The sequence below is a fragment of the Tenrec ecaudatus genome, chromosome 2, assembly GCF_050624435.1.
Source record: "Tenrec ecaudatus isolate mTenEca1 chromosome 2, mTenEca1.hap1, whole genome shotgun sequence".
Classification (NCBI taxonomy): Eukaryota; Metazoa; Chordata; class Mammalia; order Afrosoricida; family Tenrecidae; genus Tenrec; species Tenrec ecaudatus.
The window spans coordinates 287,305,455-287,320,316 of record NC_134531.1 but is presented as its reverse complement, the minus strand read 5'-3'; the positions used below and the strand labels follow the sequence as shown (position 1 = coordinate 287,320,316).

The 14,862-nt window shown below is 47.8% G+C and overlaps 1 protein-coding gene across 19 annotated transcripts in view; it reads right to left on the bottom strand.

Annotated features, from left to right (window-relative positions):
* ZBTB20 (zinc finger and BTB domain containing 20) overlaps nt 1-14,862 on the bottom strand; it is a 968,716-nt gene that overhangs the window by 52,168 nt on the left and 901,686 nt on the right. For 17 of the 19 annotated variants that reach the window (XM_075542488.1, XM_075542495.1, XM_075542494.1 and 14 more), the window contains 2 exons: nt 12,666-12,829; nt 12,090-12,277 (listed from right to left, as the gene is read on the bottom strand). In XM_075542488.1, the coding sequence (XP_075398603.1) occupies nt 12,090-12,277; nt 12,666-12,676 (199 nt within the window). In that variant the 5' untranslated portion in view covers nt 12,677-12,829. The remainder of the gene's footprint in view (nt 1-12,089; nt 12,278-12,665; nt 12,830-14,862) is intronic. The other 2 variants (XM_075542504.1, XM_075542505.1) reach the window with 1 other exon arrangement.

Here is a 14,862-nt window from a genome sequence, read left to right as displayed (position 1 = left end):
TTATCTTTTGGTGTAAATATTCTTCAAGGTTCTTGTTTTCCCTCCCCCACCCCCGGAGAAGTTTGATTTGAAATTGATGCGCACATTATGGATTATAATAATGGACCCTTTGGCCAAAGTGTTTCCTGTCTCTAATTTCAAGCTTCTTTCTAGATACCCCAGTATTCTACTGCCGAGTCAAAGTCAGTTGTCTCTCTTGGTGTAACTGCCCTACCTCACTCCATACTGTAGAAAACTGAGCTGCATTCTATTTCTCAAAACATCACTCCACTCCCCCCCCATTCTTGATATCTAATGTCACGACCCTTGAATACAGTTCCTCATGTGGTGGTGATCCCCCCAACCATAACATTATTTTCGTTGCTACTTCATAATTGTATTTTGCTACTGTTATGAATCGGGTGACCCCAGTGAAAGGTCGGTTGACTCCCCCCCCCCCAAAGGCATCACGACCCACAGGTTGGGAACCGCTGTCTTAGATGTTCAAACTTAGATCCAACATCTTAAATCTTTTATGTTTTCCTTCTTTTGCCTCACGTTCGGACAGAACCAGAGAGCTCTAAAGCCGGTCACTTCTCCCCAGTCCCGTTATCTCCAGCCCCTTTCAGCTTATCTAGGGTCTAAACTCCACCCACAACTTCCTGAGGTTCTCTCTCCTCTCCAGTCACCTCCTTCTCACAGCCTTCCACCAGCCGTCTCCCATGCATCTAACAAAGCAGGTCTTCCAAAGCCGTCTACTTCAAACCCTCCGGAAGCTTTGTAGCATGCCTGCACCTTGTCCATAATGCTACACCTCATCTGAACTCTAGCTGTCCTTCGAGGGAATGCACATGGAACTTGCTCTGTAAACATGGCTGGGGGTTACAATGAGTTCAATTATAATGCATTTTATGAATTTTCTCAGTTCTTTCTTAAAAACAACAACGATGTTTTGAACACACAGAAGTCAGTGGTTCTCAACCTTCCTAATGCCTCGACCCTTCAATACAGTTCCTCATGTTGTAGTGACTCCCCAACCATACAATTATTTTCATTGCTACTTCATCACTGTCATTTTGCTACTGTTATGAATCAGGCCCCCAAAGGGGTTGCAACCCACAGGTTGAGAATCACCGTTCTTGGTGGTAGGTTCCGCATCTCCACCTAATTGTACACTCTATAGAATTCAGAGTAGTACAAGGTATATAAGGTCTAATCTGCAAATGCTTGCTCTACAGACTGAATTGTGTTTTGCCTCTAAATATGAAGGGGCTTCAAAAGATTAATGGGAAAACCCCTAGCTTTCAATTCCATTTTTCGTGTTTGTTTTTTTTTCTTTTGGTCAAAGAAATAATCATATTTTTATTAATTAATAAAACTTTTGTTTGTTTTTATATATCATTTTATTGGGGGCTCTTACTAAGCTCTTATAACATAGTATCAAGCACATTTGCACATTTGTTGCCATCATCATTTCCAAAACCTTTTCTTTCTACTTGAGCCCTTGGTATCAGCTCCTTTTTTTACCCCTCCTTCCCCCACCCCTCTTCTCTAATACTTTGGAATACTAGCCCCTTTACCACGGAGAGATTTTTGCTCTGCTAATGAGCCATCACAGTGTATAAGGTGTGTCCTAAACCCAATCACTTGTGACCCATTCCGCTCGGAAGGAAGAACAAGCACAAACCAGGAGAAGATAGAGGCATCGGAGGATCTCAGAGGATCCCAGGAGCACACTCTTGCTGCAAAAGGTCAAAGAGACCAAGGCGCCCCGGAGCCAACCAAGCATGAGTTCCCCTAACAGCCAGCGCCCGGGATTCAGACTTACAGCCTCCGAAACTGTGAGAGAATACTGTTTGCTTTTAAAGCCACTCACTTGGGGTATTTATATGAGAACAGCTCTGGGAAAAAAAGCTAAAACAATTGCCCAGTGAATGCCAAAGTGCTCCGGTGGGCCTGGGTCGATGGGGGCCTGTCTCTAAGTGTCCTGGGGAGCAGGGGCTGGCTGATGTCTGTGACCTTCTATGAGACGCTGTTTCTGAGCGTGGAGTCCCAGTTTATAAAACGGCTTCTGTACAACGCCTAGCCTGAGGTCTTTCATGTCAAGAGTATTCAGCAAATTGACAAATGGATAGCTCTGACTTCCCTTTTGCTAAGAAAACATCCATTTTCTCCAAAGGTGACTTAGTAACAGGCTGCATGGTATGGTGGGAGGGGCGCAGGGTTGTGTTCTTGGCTCTGTCACTTACTAAACAGGAAATCTTTTCGCATGACATGTGCTCTCCTCGGACCTCAGTTTCCTTGTTTGCACAAGAATGCGCTCAGAGCAGGTAACCTTTAATCTTTCCCTCTGCTGACATAAAGTTCGGCCTGGGACACATTCCTTAGAGAGAACAAGGACGTGGAGGAAGCAGAAAACCCAAACAGAAAGCAGACCATGATTCTCCGGCTAACGAGGGAAGAGGGGCTTAACTGACGGATGGTACCTACTGCGAGGTGCCTTGCAGAAAGATGTGCCTTGAAATCCCGTTCTAGCAAGGGAATACTAAAGAAAGGCTGCTCCCACAGCCCGTCTGTCCGTCTCTCCCCCTCTGCCATTCAGTCAGTTCTGACCCACAGTGAACCGGCAGGCCTGAGCAAACCACAGAAAACTTCATCTTTCGCCCCTGGAGCGGCCGACCTGGTGGCTAGCGCCCCGACATGTAACATCCGTGGCTCCTGGGGTAACCTACTGTGCCACGGAGGCTCTCCTGAAGGATCCTGCCTCCTGGGGCCGCGTGGGGGCCTTTCGTTGCTGATGTTACGTAGTTGCGATGTGAGAAACTCTGTCAGACACAGAGGCCCACTAATGTTGTGTAAAGATACTCTCCCCGCCCCCCCCTGCCCCCTCGGGCAGAGGAAGTGCATGTGAAACTGTCACGAGCGGCTACAGGTAAGAATGAAAGGTGTACGTTATCGAGAGGGGAGATGGCAAGTCCAACGAGAGGATTTTTCAAAGCCAATCACTGTCGAGTTGACTCTGACCCATGGGTACCAGGACACAGAGATTTGTTGTGGGAAAAGGAACATCTGTTAAGCCCCGGACAGGACAAGGACACAACTACAGAGGTGAAGCATCTGGAGGAGGGGGACCATTAGTCCGGGGTCACACTGGTGTCCTCGGGTTTGCTGAGAGACAGAGCTCTAGAAACGACTTGGGAAGCCAACGACCACTGCCACAAAAACGTAGTTGGTGGGGCCACAGTATTGAACGGCTGACTTCTCAGAAGTGGAGCCGAGTCTTTCTCCCAAGTTGCTTCTGGGTGGACTCGAACCTGACAGTTTGTAGCCTCCTGGTGGGGTGGCGTTGTAGAAGGGCATCCTGGCCTCTGGCCGCCCGTTTTCATAACCTCACGCGGAGGGTCACGCAACCCTGGGGGAGCAATCTGGCACGGTGCAACCGGGGGCAAAGGGCAATGAGACTCAGGGCTTTCCTACGATTGCCAGCGCCGAAGGTCTTATAAAGCAAAGACAAGAGTTTCGGCACGACACCTGTGGGTGACGCTGAGGCTCCAGGAAGGAGCCTGCTCACAAAGGAAAGCCATATGGAGAGCTGTCAATCGGTGAGCAATGATGAGCCCCCTTGTCACACTTCCCGTTTCTACTGGAAGGGCACTTGGGCCTACTAGAAAATAAGTGGGTGTCTTACTTTATTATGTTCTTTATCCACAAAGTAAAATCACTCTACAAACAAACAAATAATTCATCAAGTCAATTCTAATTCATTCATATAGGGCAGAGCAGAACGGCCTGCCTCTTTGCATGCCCAAGACTTTCAGTCCAGAGGGAGCAGACAGCCTCATCTGTCTCCTGAGGAGGGGCTGGTGCTTTTGAACTGCTGAGCTCGTGGTTCGCAGCTCAGCGCATAACCCACTACACTACCCAGGCCCCTAAATTTAGCTAACTTCATGTTTAGCTGAATTATATCAACATACAGCAATACCTAAATATGAACTGTGAGGCAGAGGAAAAGGAGGTCTGGGGGTCAAAAGTAAATTGTTTTCCTGAAAATACCGCGCTCTCCTGTGCCTCTCTGCCTTTGCTTCTATTCCTTCTGCCACGAGTGCCATCCCCTGGCTCTTCTAAGCACACCTCCTGACTCATCTTTCATAACACAGATCTAATGTCACTTTCCCTGGAAGCCCTTCTCCCTGCTCCAGCCTTCTGCCTCGGGGCGTTGGTAATGTGCTGCTGTCTGCTGGTTTAGCTCTTACAGTGCAGTATACGACTCGGTGTGGCCTTGCACTTAGTCTTCGAAACTCCCCCCAGGTTACGGTGAGGTGCTTGGAGTCCACCAGGGGACACTGGCTCCCAAACTCCAAACTCATGGCCATCCAGGTGATCTCGGCTGCACCTTGCTCCTGGAGCAGGAAGCCTCATTTTCTTCCCAGGAGCAGCTGTGGCTTTGAACTGCTGACCTTGCCCTTGGCAGCCCAACCAAGGGACCAGCTAGCTCGCCACTAATGTCACCTGGGAGAGAGTGGGGGGACTGGTCAATTCTGCCATCCCACGAGGCTTACAATGGGCTATCCCAGACGCGGGAAGGGGACCCGTGAGTGGAGCATGACGTGCGACCTCTGTGCTGAACTCCTCAATCGAGGAGACACGGAGCTGTGGCACCAGAGACTACAAGACACGGCGAGAAGCAGTGGCAGAGAACTGGCCACAGACAACTGGTGGCAGCAGAAACTGGCACACGACAAGAGTGGCGAGCTCTCCGGCTCACAGAGCAAAAGGCTGTGTGCCTCTGGGCTGGAGTCTTGCCGTTGGTGGGGAATTCAGTTGATCAACCCACGGAGCTACAGCCCAGTGCCTTCCGACCAGGCTCCCTGACAGAATGGGGAGCCGTTGAGCACATAATGGGCAGAGGCCAGGCCAAGGGTCTGTGGGGCTGAGAAGTTAAGAGATAAAAAGAGCTTTGTAACACTTGCCGGAGCAGAGAGGAGGCTGGAAAGCTAGGCCAGAGAGGAGTGTGCTTGTGAGCATGAGGAATGAATGTCCTTGATCCTGATTTTCAGCCATTTACTTCCCTAATCAGCCCCACAATCATAAGCATTATCTGTGAGTTCTAGATACCATTACAAAGAGCTATTGGCGCTCTGGTAGATACAACAGGGCGGGCATGAGAACTGGGAAAAGGGTTGGAGGACGGCAGGGTATCTGCCTCCCCGCCCACACACACACAAGAACTGGCCTTGGGCTGATGCCAATCCGCTTGTGAGAGTACCGGAGGTCAGATGCCATCCCAGTGCCATTTTCAGAGCCGGCATGCTTGCCACTGAGTCGGTTCTAACTCATGGTGAGCTATGTGAACAGACAAAACCTGCTCACGCTGCGGTGACCATTCTGCAGCAGATCGGGAGGGCTATCTTTGGAGGCGCCTCTGGGTGGGTTTGGACCATTAGCCTTAAGGCTAGTAGTTGAGCGCTTCACCCACTGCACCACCCAGGGGCTCCCAGTTTCTGTACAGGTGACCATTTCAGTTCTGCATTGTTCGTATCCCTTTATAGGGTGATCGGTTTCGGACAGAGTTTAGAAACAGGCACTGATCATATCTTCTCCTCAGTCCTAGTCCTAGGCGAGGGCTTGGCTCAGGAGTAGGGATTCAGTGTTTGTTGAATGACTAGACTATGTGAACGAGTATCTGAATGAATGAGGTAGGAGACTGACTGGCGGTGAGAGCGGGCATGTTTGTGAGGATTTATAGTCTCGGAAACACTACGCTGGGCGGTTATGAGTCAGACTGGCAAGATGACGGTGGGGTTTTCTCGGTTGCGTTTGGGCCTTAAGCACAAATACCTCTAAACAAGAGGGTACCAAAGGTGGTGAAGAGAGTATATATCACTTAGGGCAACTCAGAGGCAGCAGGTGGACATTTTAAAGAAGTGAATCCACGCTAAGTTTGATAAGAAGTTTGCTTGCTCAGTGAAATGGGGAAGAAACCATTTCAATGATTAACAATGGAAGGGCGGCTGTATATTTCTTTATGTGAAACATGGTAGAGAGAGATGCAGGACGCTTTGGGCCCTGAGAGCATTTTTGGTAGACCAAAGCTGCCGTGTTTGCTGCCATGCTGGTCTGGAACTGATTAGAGGACTCAGAGCAAGCCTATAGGACAATCCCTCTGTGTGCTTGCTTTGTCCATCTGATCTTGGCTGTATTTCTGCCGCAAATTAGTGTGACCCCAAGTGTTCTCAGGACTGTCCAACTTGTCCTAAATTCCATAAATAAACTCTTTCAGAGGATGCTGTTCCTTGCCATGTCTCTATTACAGATCTTCACAGATGGACCATTTTTGTCCTTCCAAAGTCTAAGAATAACTCTTTCAGTTATCAAGACATACCAAAATCCAGTTCAGCTGTTCCTGTGGGATTCCAGTTAGTTCAGACACATCTGCTGAGATACATGCATTTGAATCCAAATGAAGCTTTTGTTTGATTATACATTTTGAACATTTATGGAGCTTTTTTGGGGCCAAAATGTTTTTCATTTCTTGGCACTCCACACAGAGATCTTCGGTTGTGAACACTGCCTTCTGAGCACCTCCAGCCGAAGCCCAATCTTTTCATGTGAACAGGTGCCTCGGGAAGTTTTGGGAAGAGTTTTCACTGAATCAGCTTTTCGATTGGAAACTCTCTGAGCACGCAGTCAGACTTTGCCAGGAACCTTCAAACGCGAGTGAGCAGTCTTCATTCACACAGACAGACAGACGTTCACACACAGAGACGGCCCAAGTACAAGCAAGTCAGAGGCCTGTAAAGCGCAAGTCTCTTCCTTAAAGGTTAAATACCATATGCAATCCCACTGAGCGTGAACAGCACATAACAGGAGAGAGAATGAGCACATAGCAGGAGCAGATCTTCCGACTCGGCCTGAGCAGCCCCCCGAAGCTCTACCTGAGCCTGATCTGCACCCTTTCAGTAAATCTGCTAGCTCAAATCTGCGAGTGTCGCTTCGAAGATCTCCTCAAGCATGTGTGTCTTAAACGCGCGACAAGAGCATTGCTACCGATCCTTGCAATCACAACTCTGCTCAAACAGTTGTTTTGATATATCTCTTTCTCCAACGCAGTGGGGGCATGGAGACCCACATCTAAAGAAGAAGGAACAAGCCACTGCTCCCTGAGCCGGCTGGGGTGGGGGTGGGGGGTCTGTGGCAAAGCCCGTGTGTCTTACCTGATTCCCTACAACTTTGCTTTTCAAGAATGGAGAGAATCGGAAAAGTTCCTTTTCAGCGTTATTTAACGTGCTGTGCCTGCCGCCAGGCAAGTTACTGCTGAGTCAAAGCACTCTTCCAGTGGGCACACCCGGAATTCATGGGGAACTCTGCTCTCAAGTTGTTCTTATCGCGTGGGACCAGATGCTCTAAGGTGGCCAGAAACCTTTGTCTACACCCACTTAGCAGATTTTCTGGCTCTTCATCAGGGACTAAGAGGTTTGTTTGCAGAAATGAATCACTTCCTTCAAAATATCCTTTACTCTATTTACGTGCTTGCCTATTCTTTCCATTTTGTTTCCCCCCCTACGGCTTTACTAAGGGAATCAATTAACTCGAAGAACAGGAACACACAGTAAGTGCATCTGAGATACAGGATGAGACACAGTATGTCATCTATTAGGCCTGGCTAACACCAGCAGCTGATGCTAAAATGGGAAGGAACACACAGCAAATGTTTTTTAATCACAAAGTTAGTAATTAATTGCTCTTTAAAATACATTTTTATGCTTCTTTCTGTCTGTGTACATGAAATGCACATTTATGACATGCCAAAAATTACAACATTATGGTTTAAATGTGACTGGCACGGAAGTCCGGAAATCGGAGTTAATGTTCCCACAGCAACTTTAATTCTGTCCGTGTGCACATGGAGAGCTCTAACAGCCTCCCGTTCCAGGATACTACGCAGCGATGGTTCGGGGAGGGAGGCTGAAGGCCCGTCTCCTCCACTGTAGTTACAGGAAGGAAACGCAGGCGGAGAGCTGCGGTCCCTGCGCACACGCGGAGGAGAGCCACGTCCCGCGCCCCGGGTTGCGTAACCGGGGCACGAAAGAGTCTGCTGCGCTGCAGTCACTCGAGGGGACAGTTTCTGTTGCTGTGGGAACCTGAACCTTGCATTTCCTGACTTTAGGGTAATTAAAATGTCAGGCTTAATGTGGTATTAATGGAGTTTGCCATAAAAAATCCTCTTTGTTTTGTTCTCGAGAAAGGAAAAAAATTGCTTAAAAGTTCAAAATGAGCCAAGTGTACTAAAAATTTTTAATCACAGAGACTTACTTGGGCGGGTTGAAGCAAAGGGCTGGGCGGTGGGGAGGGGAGGCGGAGGGGGACGGATGGCAGGCGCAAGAGAAGGAAGCCCCTCCATCCCCCCACCCCCCGCCAGCCTCCTGGAGGGTGCTCAGCCCCAGCAGAGTCATACTACCTACAGAGCTCAAGTGAAAGCCACCCACACAACAGTTTGGTAATGTGTAAAGGTTAAATTAAAAATAAATAAAAACTGTGAATGCGTAAGTGCATCTTGGCAAGGACACGGAAAAGCGAGACAGTCTGACGAGGCCGGTGCAAAACACGGGAAGGTAAGTCACCACGGACTGTCAGCTGTCAACAAGAGGAAGACGCCGGCAGAGGTGTCTACCGGGCCAGAGGTGTGTGAGTGGGTGTGTGTGGGGGGGCACTTCCCACCATGCACTGGGGGAACGCAAAATGGCAGCCCTGTGCAGCCAGCGTCTGGGCTTGTCCATCACAAGTGGCGTGGGCGGGGGCGTGCTGTGGCTTACTGGATAGCTGTCAAGAAGGGTCCTTCCCATGGAGCGCGGCGGCCGCTCTACCACGTGTTTTAGTCCTCCGAGGGTGAGGCCAGCGACCCCGTCATTGACACCCAGGGCTCCTGTGTCCTTTCTGTGCATTCCAAAACTCGCCTTCCTGCCTTCCATGACCGTGACCTGAGTGTGTTTACCATCTGGTTTTTGGGAATGGCGAAGAGGTGGCAAGCGTGGAAGTGATGGGGGAATTCTGCTCTAGGGAGATTGTGTGAGCGGGGCACTGCAAGGCAGCACACATTTCAGCGGCAGTATCAACCTCATCATCTCACAAAGGACGGCACTTCTTGACTGTATTCTTTCTCGTCTCAAATGTCTCTGGAATCATTGGTCAAATTTGAAGTGGCTCAGCAGGTGAAATAGCCAACTGAGAGTCTAAGGGATCAGATTTGTCACCTTTGTGCTAAAACTGGCAGGTGTCTGTCCTGTGCGAACACGCCCCTAACCAGTGGCCACCTCGGTGCCTGGAGCACAAGCAGAGGGATCCCATTGGGGCAGAGAGGTCAGTGCTCCGCAGGGTTTGCACCAGCCCTTTCTTGTGAGTTGCCTCTGGATGGGCCCACACTGCCCACCTCCAGGGGCTCCCGGCCTGGTCTGAATAAGAGCAGATCAGAGTTGATTTTTCCTTGGTGTGGTTACTTTATCCAGCGTGGTCACCATAATCCAGATGATGGTTGAGAGTCGGGAATACTATCTGTGGGCTTGGAACAGAGGGTTCCGGAGGCCCACAAACAAAACAAATGGAAAAGCATTCCTCAGGACCCACTTGAGCTAACCATGAGCAAGTCAGCTCACCCACCCAGGTATCAATTTTCTCAGTTTTCGCATCTGTAAAGTGGGAAGAATCATAGTGACTGAGGGGAAATGGGCATGAAGGCAACTACTAAGAATACTTCTGCTGAACACATGACAAATAAAAAGGTGCTATGAAAATTCAGGCACTTGTGAAAGCTTAGAACACCACACACTGGTGAAATGTTTCTGAAGTTAAAGAGACTAACAAGTCAAGGATACTATTTTTAAATGCCCCAAATCTGTTCGTTCTAAATAGCAATGGAATATTTTACCTTCAAGAAATCAGGCTTTTAAGTTAATCTATGATAAGAATGACATTTGAAAGTCAAATAACAATAAAATAAAATAAAACCTCTTGAATACAAGAAGCGCATCCAAGTTTTTTAGCGGCTTAAAATAAAGCTCTTTTTTGTCTTTTCGCAGGCAATCTCCAAATGGACAGATTTCTGTGAATCTTTCCTGAAAGACAAGTTTCTCCCGAGCGTGGGCTCAAATCAGGACACACTACAACCCGGATTCATTTGGAGGGAAGTATAATCAATTTAACAACAGGTTGGCGCAGAGAAGACTTACGGATCTTATTGGCAAACCACACGACTTTCGAAACAGCTGGAGACGGGGTGGGACTTCCCCTCCAGGTCTGGTTTCTTCTCCTTCCAGCCAGCTCAGGGTCAGTGCGGAAGTGCTCCGGGGTGCCCTTCCTTGTGCATAGTTCACGCTCACTCTAGGCCTGCCTGGTGGGTGCTTATGGTAAAGGGCAGCCAATTGGCCTGGCGGTTTTCTTCTTTTTTTTTATGCTCAGTGAGACATGCATTTGGCTTTAATGGGGGATTTCTGGGTTAGGGCCATTCTATGTCATCTTTCCCATAAGGTGTGGCAGACGGCCAGGCAATGAAGGGCTGCAGGCTGAAGCTCTAGGCCCTTCTCCACTGGAACAGGCTACCTTCCTGGTAGGTAGGGACAGGGCACACATGTCTGTGGGCAGAGTGCCACACAATTGTCCAACTCCTCCTGTAATTACTATTGGGCTGGAAACTGCCAAGCAAGAAGGTTCATGTACGTGATACTCAGGGTAGTCCAGAGAATCTAGTTCTCAGACCTGCAGGTGTCTCTACAGAAATGGTGGCTGACTTTATAAGTCATGTGGGCCACAGGGGGCCAGATTTTCCTTTTCTAGCGACAGCTAGAATTTGGTCTCAGCCCTGTCATGAGTGGGACCAGCCCCTTTCACCCTACCCTCTGTCCCTTCTCTGAGAGTCTGCTCTGACAAAGCAAGGAGGAAGCAGAGTCTCCTATACCCTCCCCCTCTCACTCCTTGCCTTTGTTGTGGGGTTTTACATTTGTATATCAGAAAACAAACAAACAAATAAGAGATTTAGAGTCTTATTTCCTAATTTATATATATAAAGAAGATATATATATATATATTGGTCTTCATGAGTAAGATAAATGGAGTCCTTTTTTGAAGATCAACCATTCTGGGCCTATCTTACTCATTCTAAAGAAGAATGTGTTCTTTGCCTGCTAGGAGACATCCTTTATGGAGATGAATGCAGAATAGACTAAAAGGTATATCCTTTGGGATTGTACCATAAAGTTAGTCCATTCCACCCAATGTCAACACACGCGTTTCTCTCTGAAGTACCGGGTTGTATTTCAAAAGGAAGAAGAAAAAAAAAATCTCCTAAAAGTGATTTATCAACTTTCTTTAAATAGAATTTGAAGAAGTGACTCCCAGATCATTGCTAAGACGGCAACGTAAACAGCAAGGCAGTGATTTCAATAGCACAATCTCATTAAGCTGCCCATTTCCAAATTTAGCCCTCTGGCAGTTTTTTTTAATTAAGAAATATTTTTAACCTGAGTTCTTATTGGCTACGTGAAGTCTGGGTGGCTTCTAAATTCTTGGAAGTCATTCTTTTTTCTTTTGTAAATTTATGCTCTCCTTTAACCACATCAAAGTAAATTAAAAGCTGGAAAGACAGAAATTCAGCCAAGCGACATGAGACTCCAATCACTAATGCAAATCTGACTCGTGTTATGTAATTTCAAAATGGAAGTGTCCTGTGTCTCACTGGGCTGTTGAGGTCCACATTTGGTTGTTCAATTTTGGACAGCTGGAAAGACTGCTTTTCAGATCATGGGGACAAAAGAATAATTAAGAAGCAGCAACCCAGCTTCTTTTTCTGTTTTTTTCTTTTCTTCCTGGGCTAGTGTCATGAAAGAGAATGTGGTTTGCGGAATTAATCAGCCTTTTGAGGGCAAACGCTGGTCACCTGGCTTTAAAAACTCCCACTCCTAGCTTTGAGACCGTGATGTGGGCGGGATCAACATGGTGGCAAAGCTAGCAGACGAAAAGGCAGTGACAGCAATGTGCTCTGCACGCAGAAAAGCCAGAGCCAGGGCAGCGCTGCTCCAGGCCCCGCGAAGTCAGTCACCATCACCTTCCCGGCTACTCACAATCAGATGACCCGGTGTGAGCGTGAGGGTTTGTCAGTGACTGTGCTGCGTGGATGAGCACTGGGTCTGGAGACAGAGCAGCTTCAAAGTTCAGGCAGGGAAGGCCCGGCTTGGCGCTGGATCCACCCGGCTGAGTAATCTCATTCTCCTCAGATGCCTTCTGGTTTTCAGCTGTCTTGGGTTTCTTCCTGAAAATAAACAAAGGGCCCTTTGAAGGAACTGACTGCATATTTGGGAAAAGGCATTTTTAGAATCTGTTAAAGATAACTTGATTTTTTTTTCCTGGGGGGGGGGGATGGGAGGGAGTCCAGTATGTCCCTTGTTTTAAAACAAGCTGATTCTTGTTTTTCCCCCCCTCCAGGAATGGCCTAACTGGGAACACATGAAAGCATATGGGCCGAGCAAACAGCACCACATTTGGACTCTGTTGGCTGCATAAAAAGACCCTGTCCCAGAACTTTAGACAGCTTGAGCTGCGTATGGCTGACATTATCCAAGAAAGCATCCTCCCCGCCCCACCCCACCCCCCTTTCAGGAGGTTTAACATGGTCTGGAAAAATACTAGTGGCGGTTTACCGTTCTAGCATTTGTCTGGAATCTGAGAGACTGGACCCGTGGAGTAATGGGAGGAGCACTGGACTGGGAGTCAGGAGACTTGAGCTATGGTACTAGCTGTGCCTCTAACTTGCTGTGTGGCCTTGGGCACCTCACTTCACCTCTCTGGGCTTCAGTTTCCTCATCTGTAAAATAAAGGGCTTGGATTAGAAGGCCCTAAAGGTTCCTTCCAGCTTGACGTTTCTGCTCAAGGAACACATTACAGAACATTCAACCACCTTGCTGTTAACTAGATTTCATTTTAAATCAACATTGTATTTCAAAGCAAAATCGAAGCAGGCTGGCCCTTGTTTAACATAGCAAGTGAAAACTGATCCGAAGCGCTCAGGTTCTGTCACCCAGGGCACGGCTCCTCAGCCAGAGCTGCAAGGCAGGGATCTTACCTTGTGCTGACTAACAGTTATGGGGAGAGGCAAAGGCTTTGCATAGGAGCAAAGTGTAATGGGGGCGGAGCCTGCAGGCAGAACACGAAGCATGGTCTATCCATGGTTACCCCCCATCTCCTGAACAAACAGGTTGCTAGGGTTTTTTTTTTAAAGGTTTCAGGTGGGAAGGGACACTATGTTTATTTATTAGGTAGGTAAAGATTCCCAGGAAAATAGCCTGTTGCAACACGGCCACGTTAATTATGAGTCCACACAAGATAGATTCCCTCACAAGGGCTTCTGATGCGGGTGAGCAAAACTCATTCTAGGATGTCACACACAGTAGGGTCGGGTCATTGGCCCACACCCTTGAAGGTCATGATGGTGGGGGGAGGGGGGGTCTGCAAATGCTGGGATTATTGGACCTTGTAGTCTTTTTAACAGTGCAAATCACAAATTCCTGCTTATCTGGTTGAACCGGTATAAGGAGGTGGGCTAGATTTTCCAAAGGTGGTAGTGGGTGTGTGTTTGGGGGTGGGGGGGCTAGGTTTGGTTAGCCCTGCTAACCTGTCTCATTGTTAAATTCTCCCAATGTGGAAACAAGGAGTATTTCGACCTTGTCTGTTTTCTCAATATAGCGTGATTAAATTTTAGGATCTTTGGGTCACCTCTTTCAATGAAACCAAAGGGAAAACTGGATCAACTGGTAATGATTCTGCAACTCCTTTTCATGTGATTGAATTATCGAATTGTGTGATAGGGGAATTACATGTCAATAGAACTGTTAAAAAAAAAAACAGAAGCAAAAAGCTGGATCAAGGTTTCAAGGAAGGAAGGGTTGACCCGTTGACCAGTCCTGCTGACCTATCCCAACAACCAGTGGGTAGAGAGGGAAGGTGTCACACAGAAGCCCCCCCCTCTAAGCGTTTACTCATCATAAGCTTAGATTTCTTTGGCAATTTGATTTGGTACACAATCTTGGAGTTGAGGAGGATGAGTTTTCATTTGGGAAAATGAGAAAGATACGAGTGGAGGGAATTAGCTAGTAACTGCTATTAACTGTTATTTGGGTCTAGAAATTGAAAGTTGAAGAGGTCGGCTACTGGCCCACTCAGGTCTCTCCTACTGAGGGGCACTAAAGTCATGCATCCTTTGCTTTTACCACCTGTGCCCTAGACCGCAGCCAAACTAGATTGTGAGTCATTCTGTGACTGTTCCCCACATTTCCTCGGCTCGGTTCCTTTTTTGTTTAAATCATGATGTGACCCGGGAAAACATTTCCCCCTCCTCTTTCTGTAGCTCATGTGTCGTACAGAATTTGTTGTAAGTAGATTTGTTTCCATGCTTCCTCGTTTCTGTGAGCATGGCGATGGACTTGTTATCAGAATATTTTGTATTGAAATGTGTTGTACTGGGTAGTTAAATCTGCCCTCGCAGAATATGGTGTTGTGATTAGCATGCTGTGTTTCTGGTCCAACAGGTTGTGAAATCAAATCTGTTTCTTTAAAGGGTGGGAGGGAGGCGGAGACGGAGTGGTAAAGATTAGAATATGGGGATTGGGGGAGGGCAGAGTGGTTAGGGGGTGTAGGTTTTCAGTGTGGAGGGGGCCACGATCGGAGAAGCAGCGTACCCACCTGTGGAGTGGCTGAGGATGGGACCCACAATGAAAGCCCCCGAAGGAATGGGTAAATTTCGGTTTTCAAAGCATACCGAGACCAACATACCCAACGTCCAACCCATCTTGTCCATGAGAAACAATGCCTCCTCCAACATTCTAATTTCTGCTAATGTTG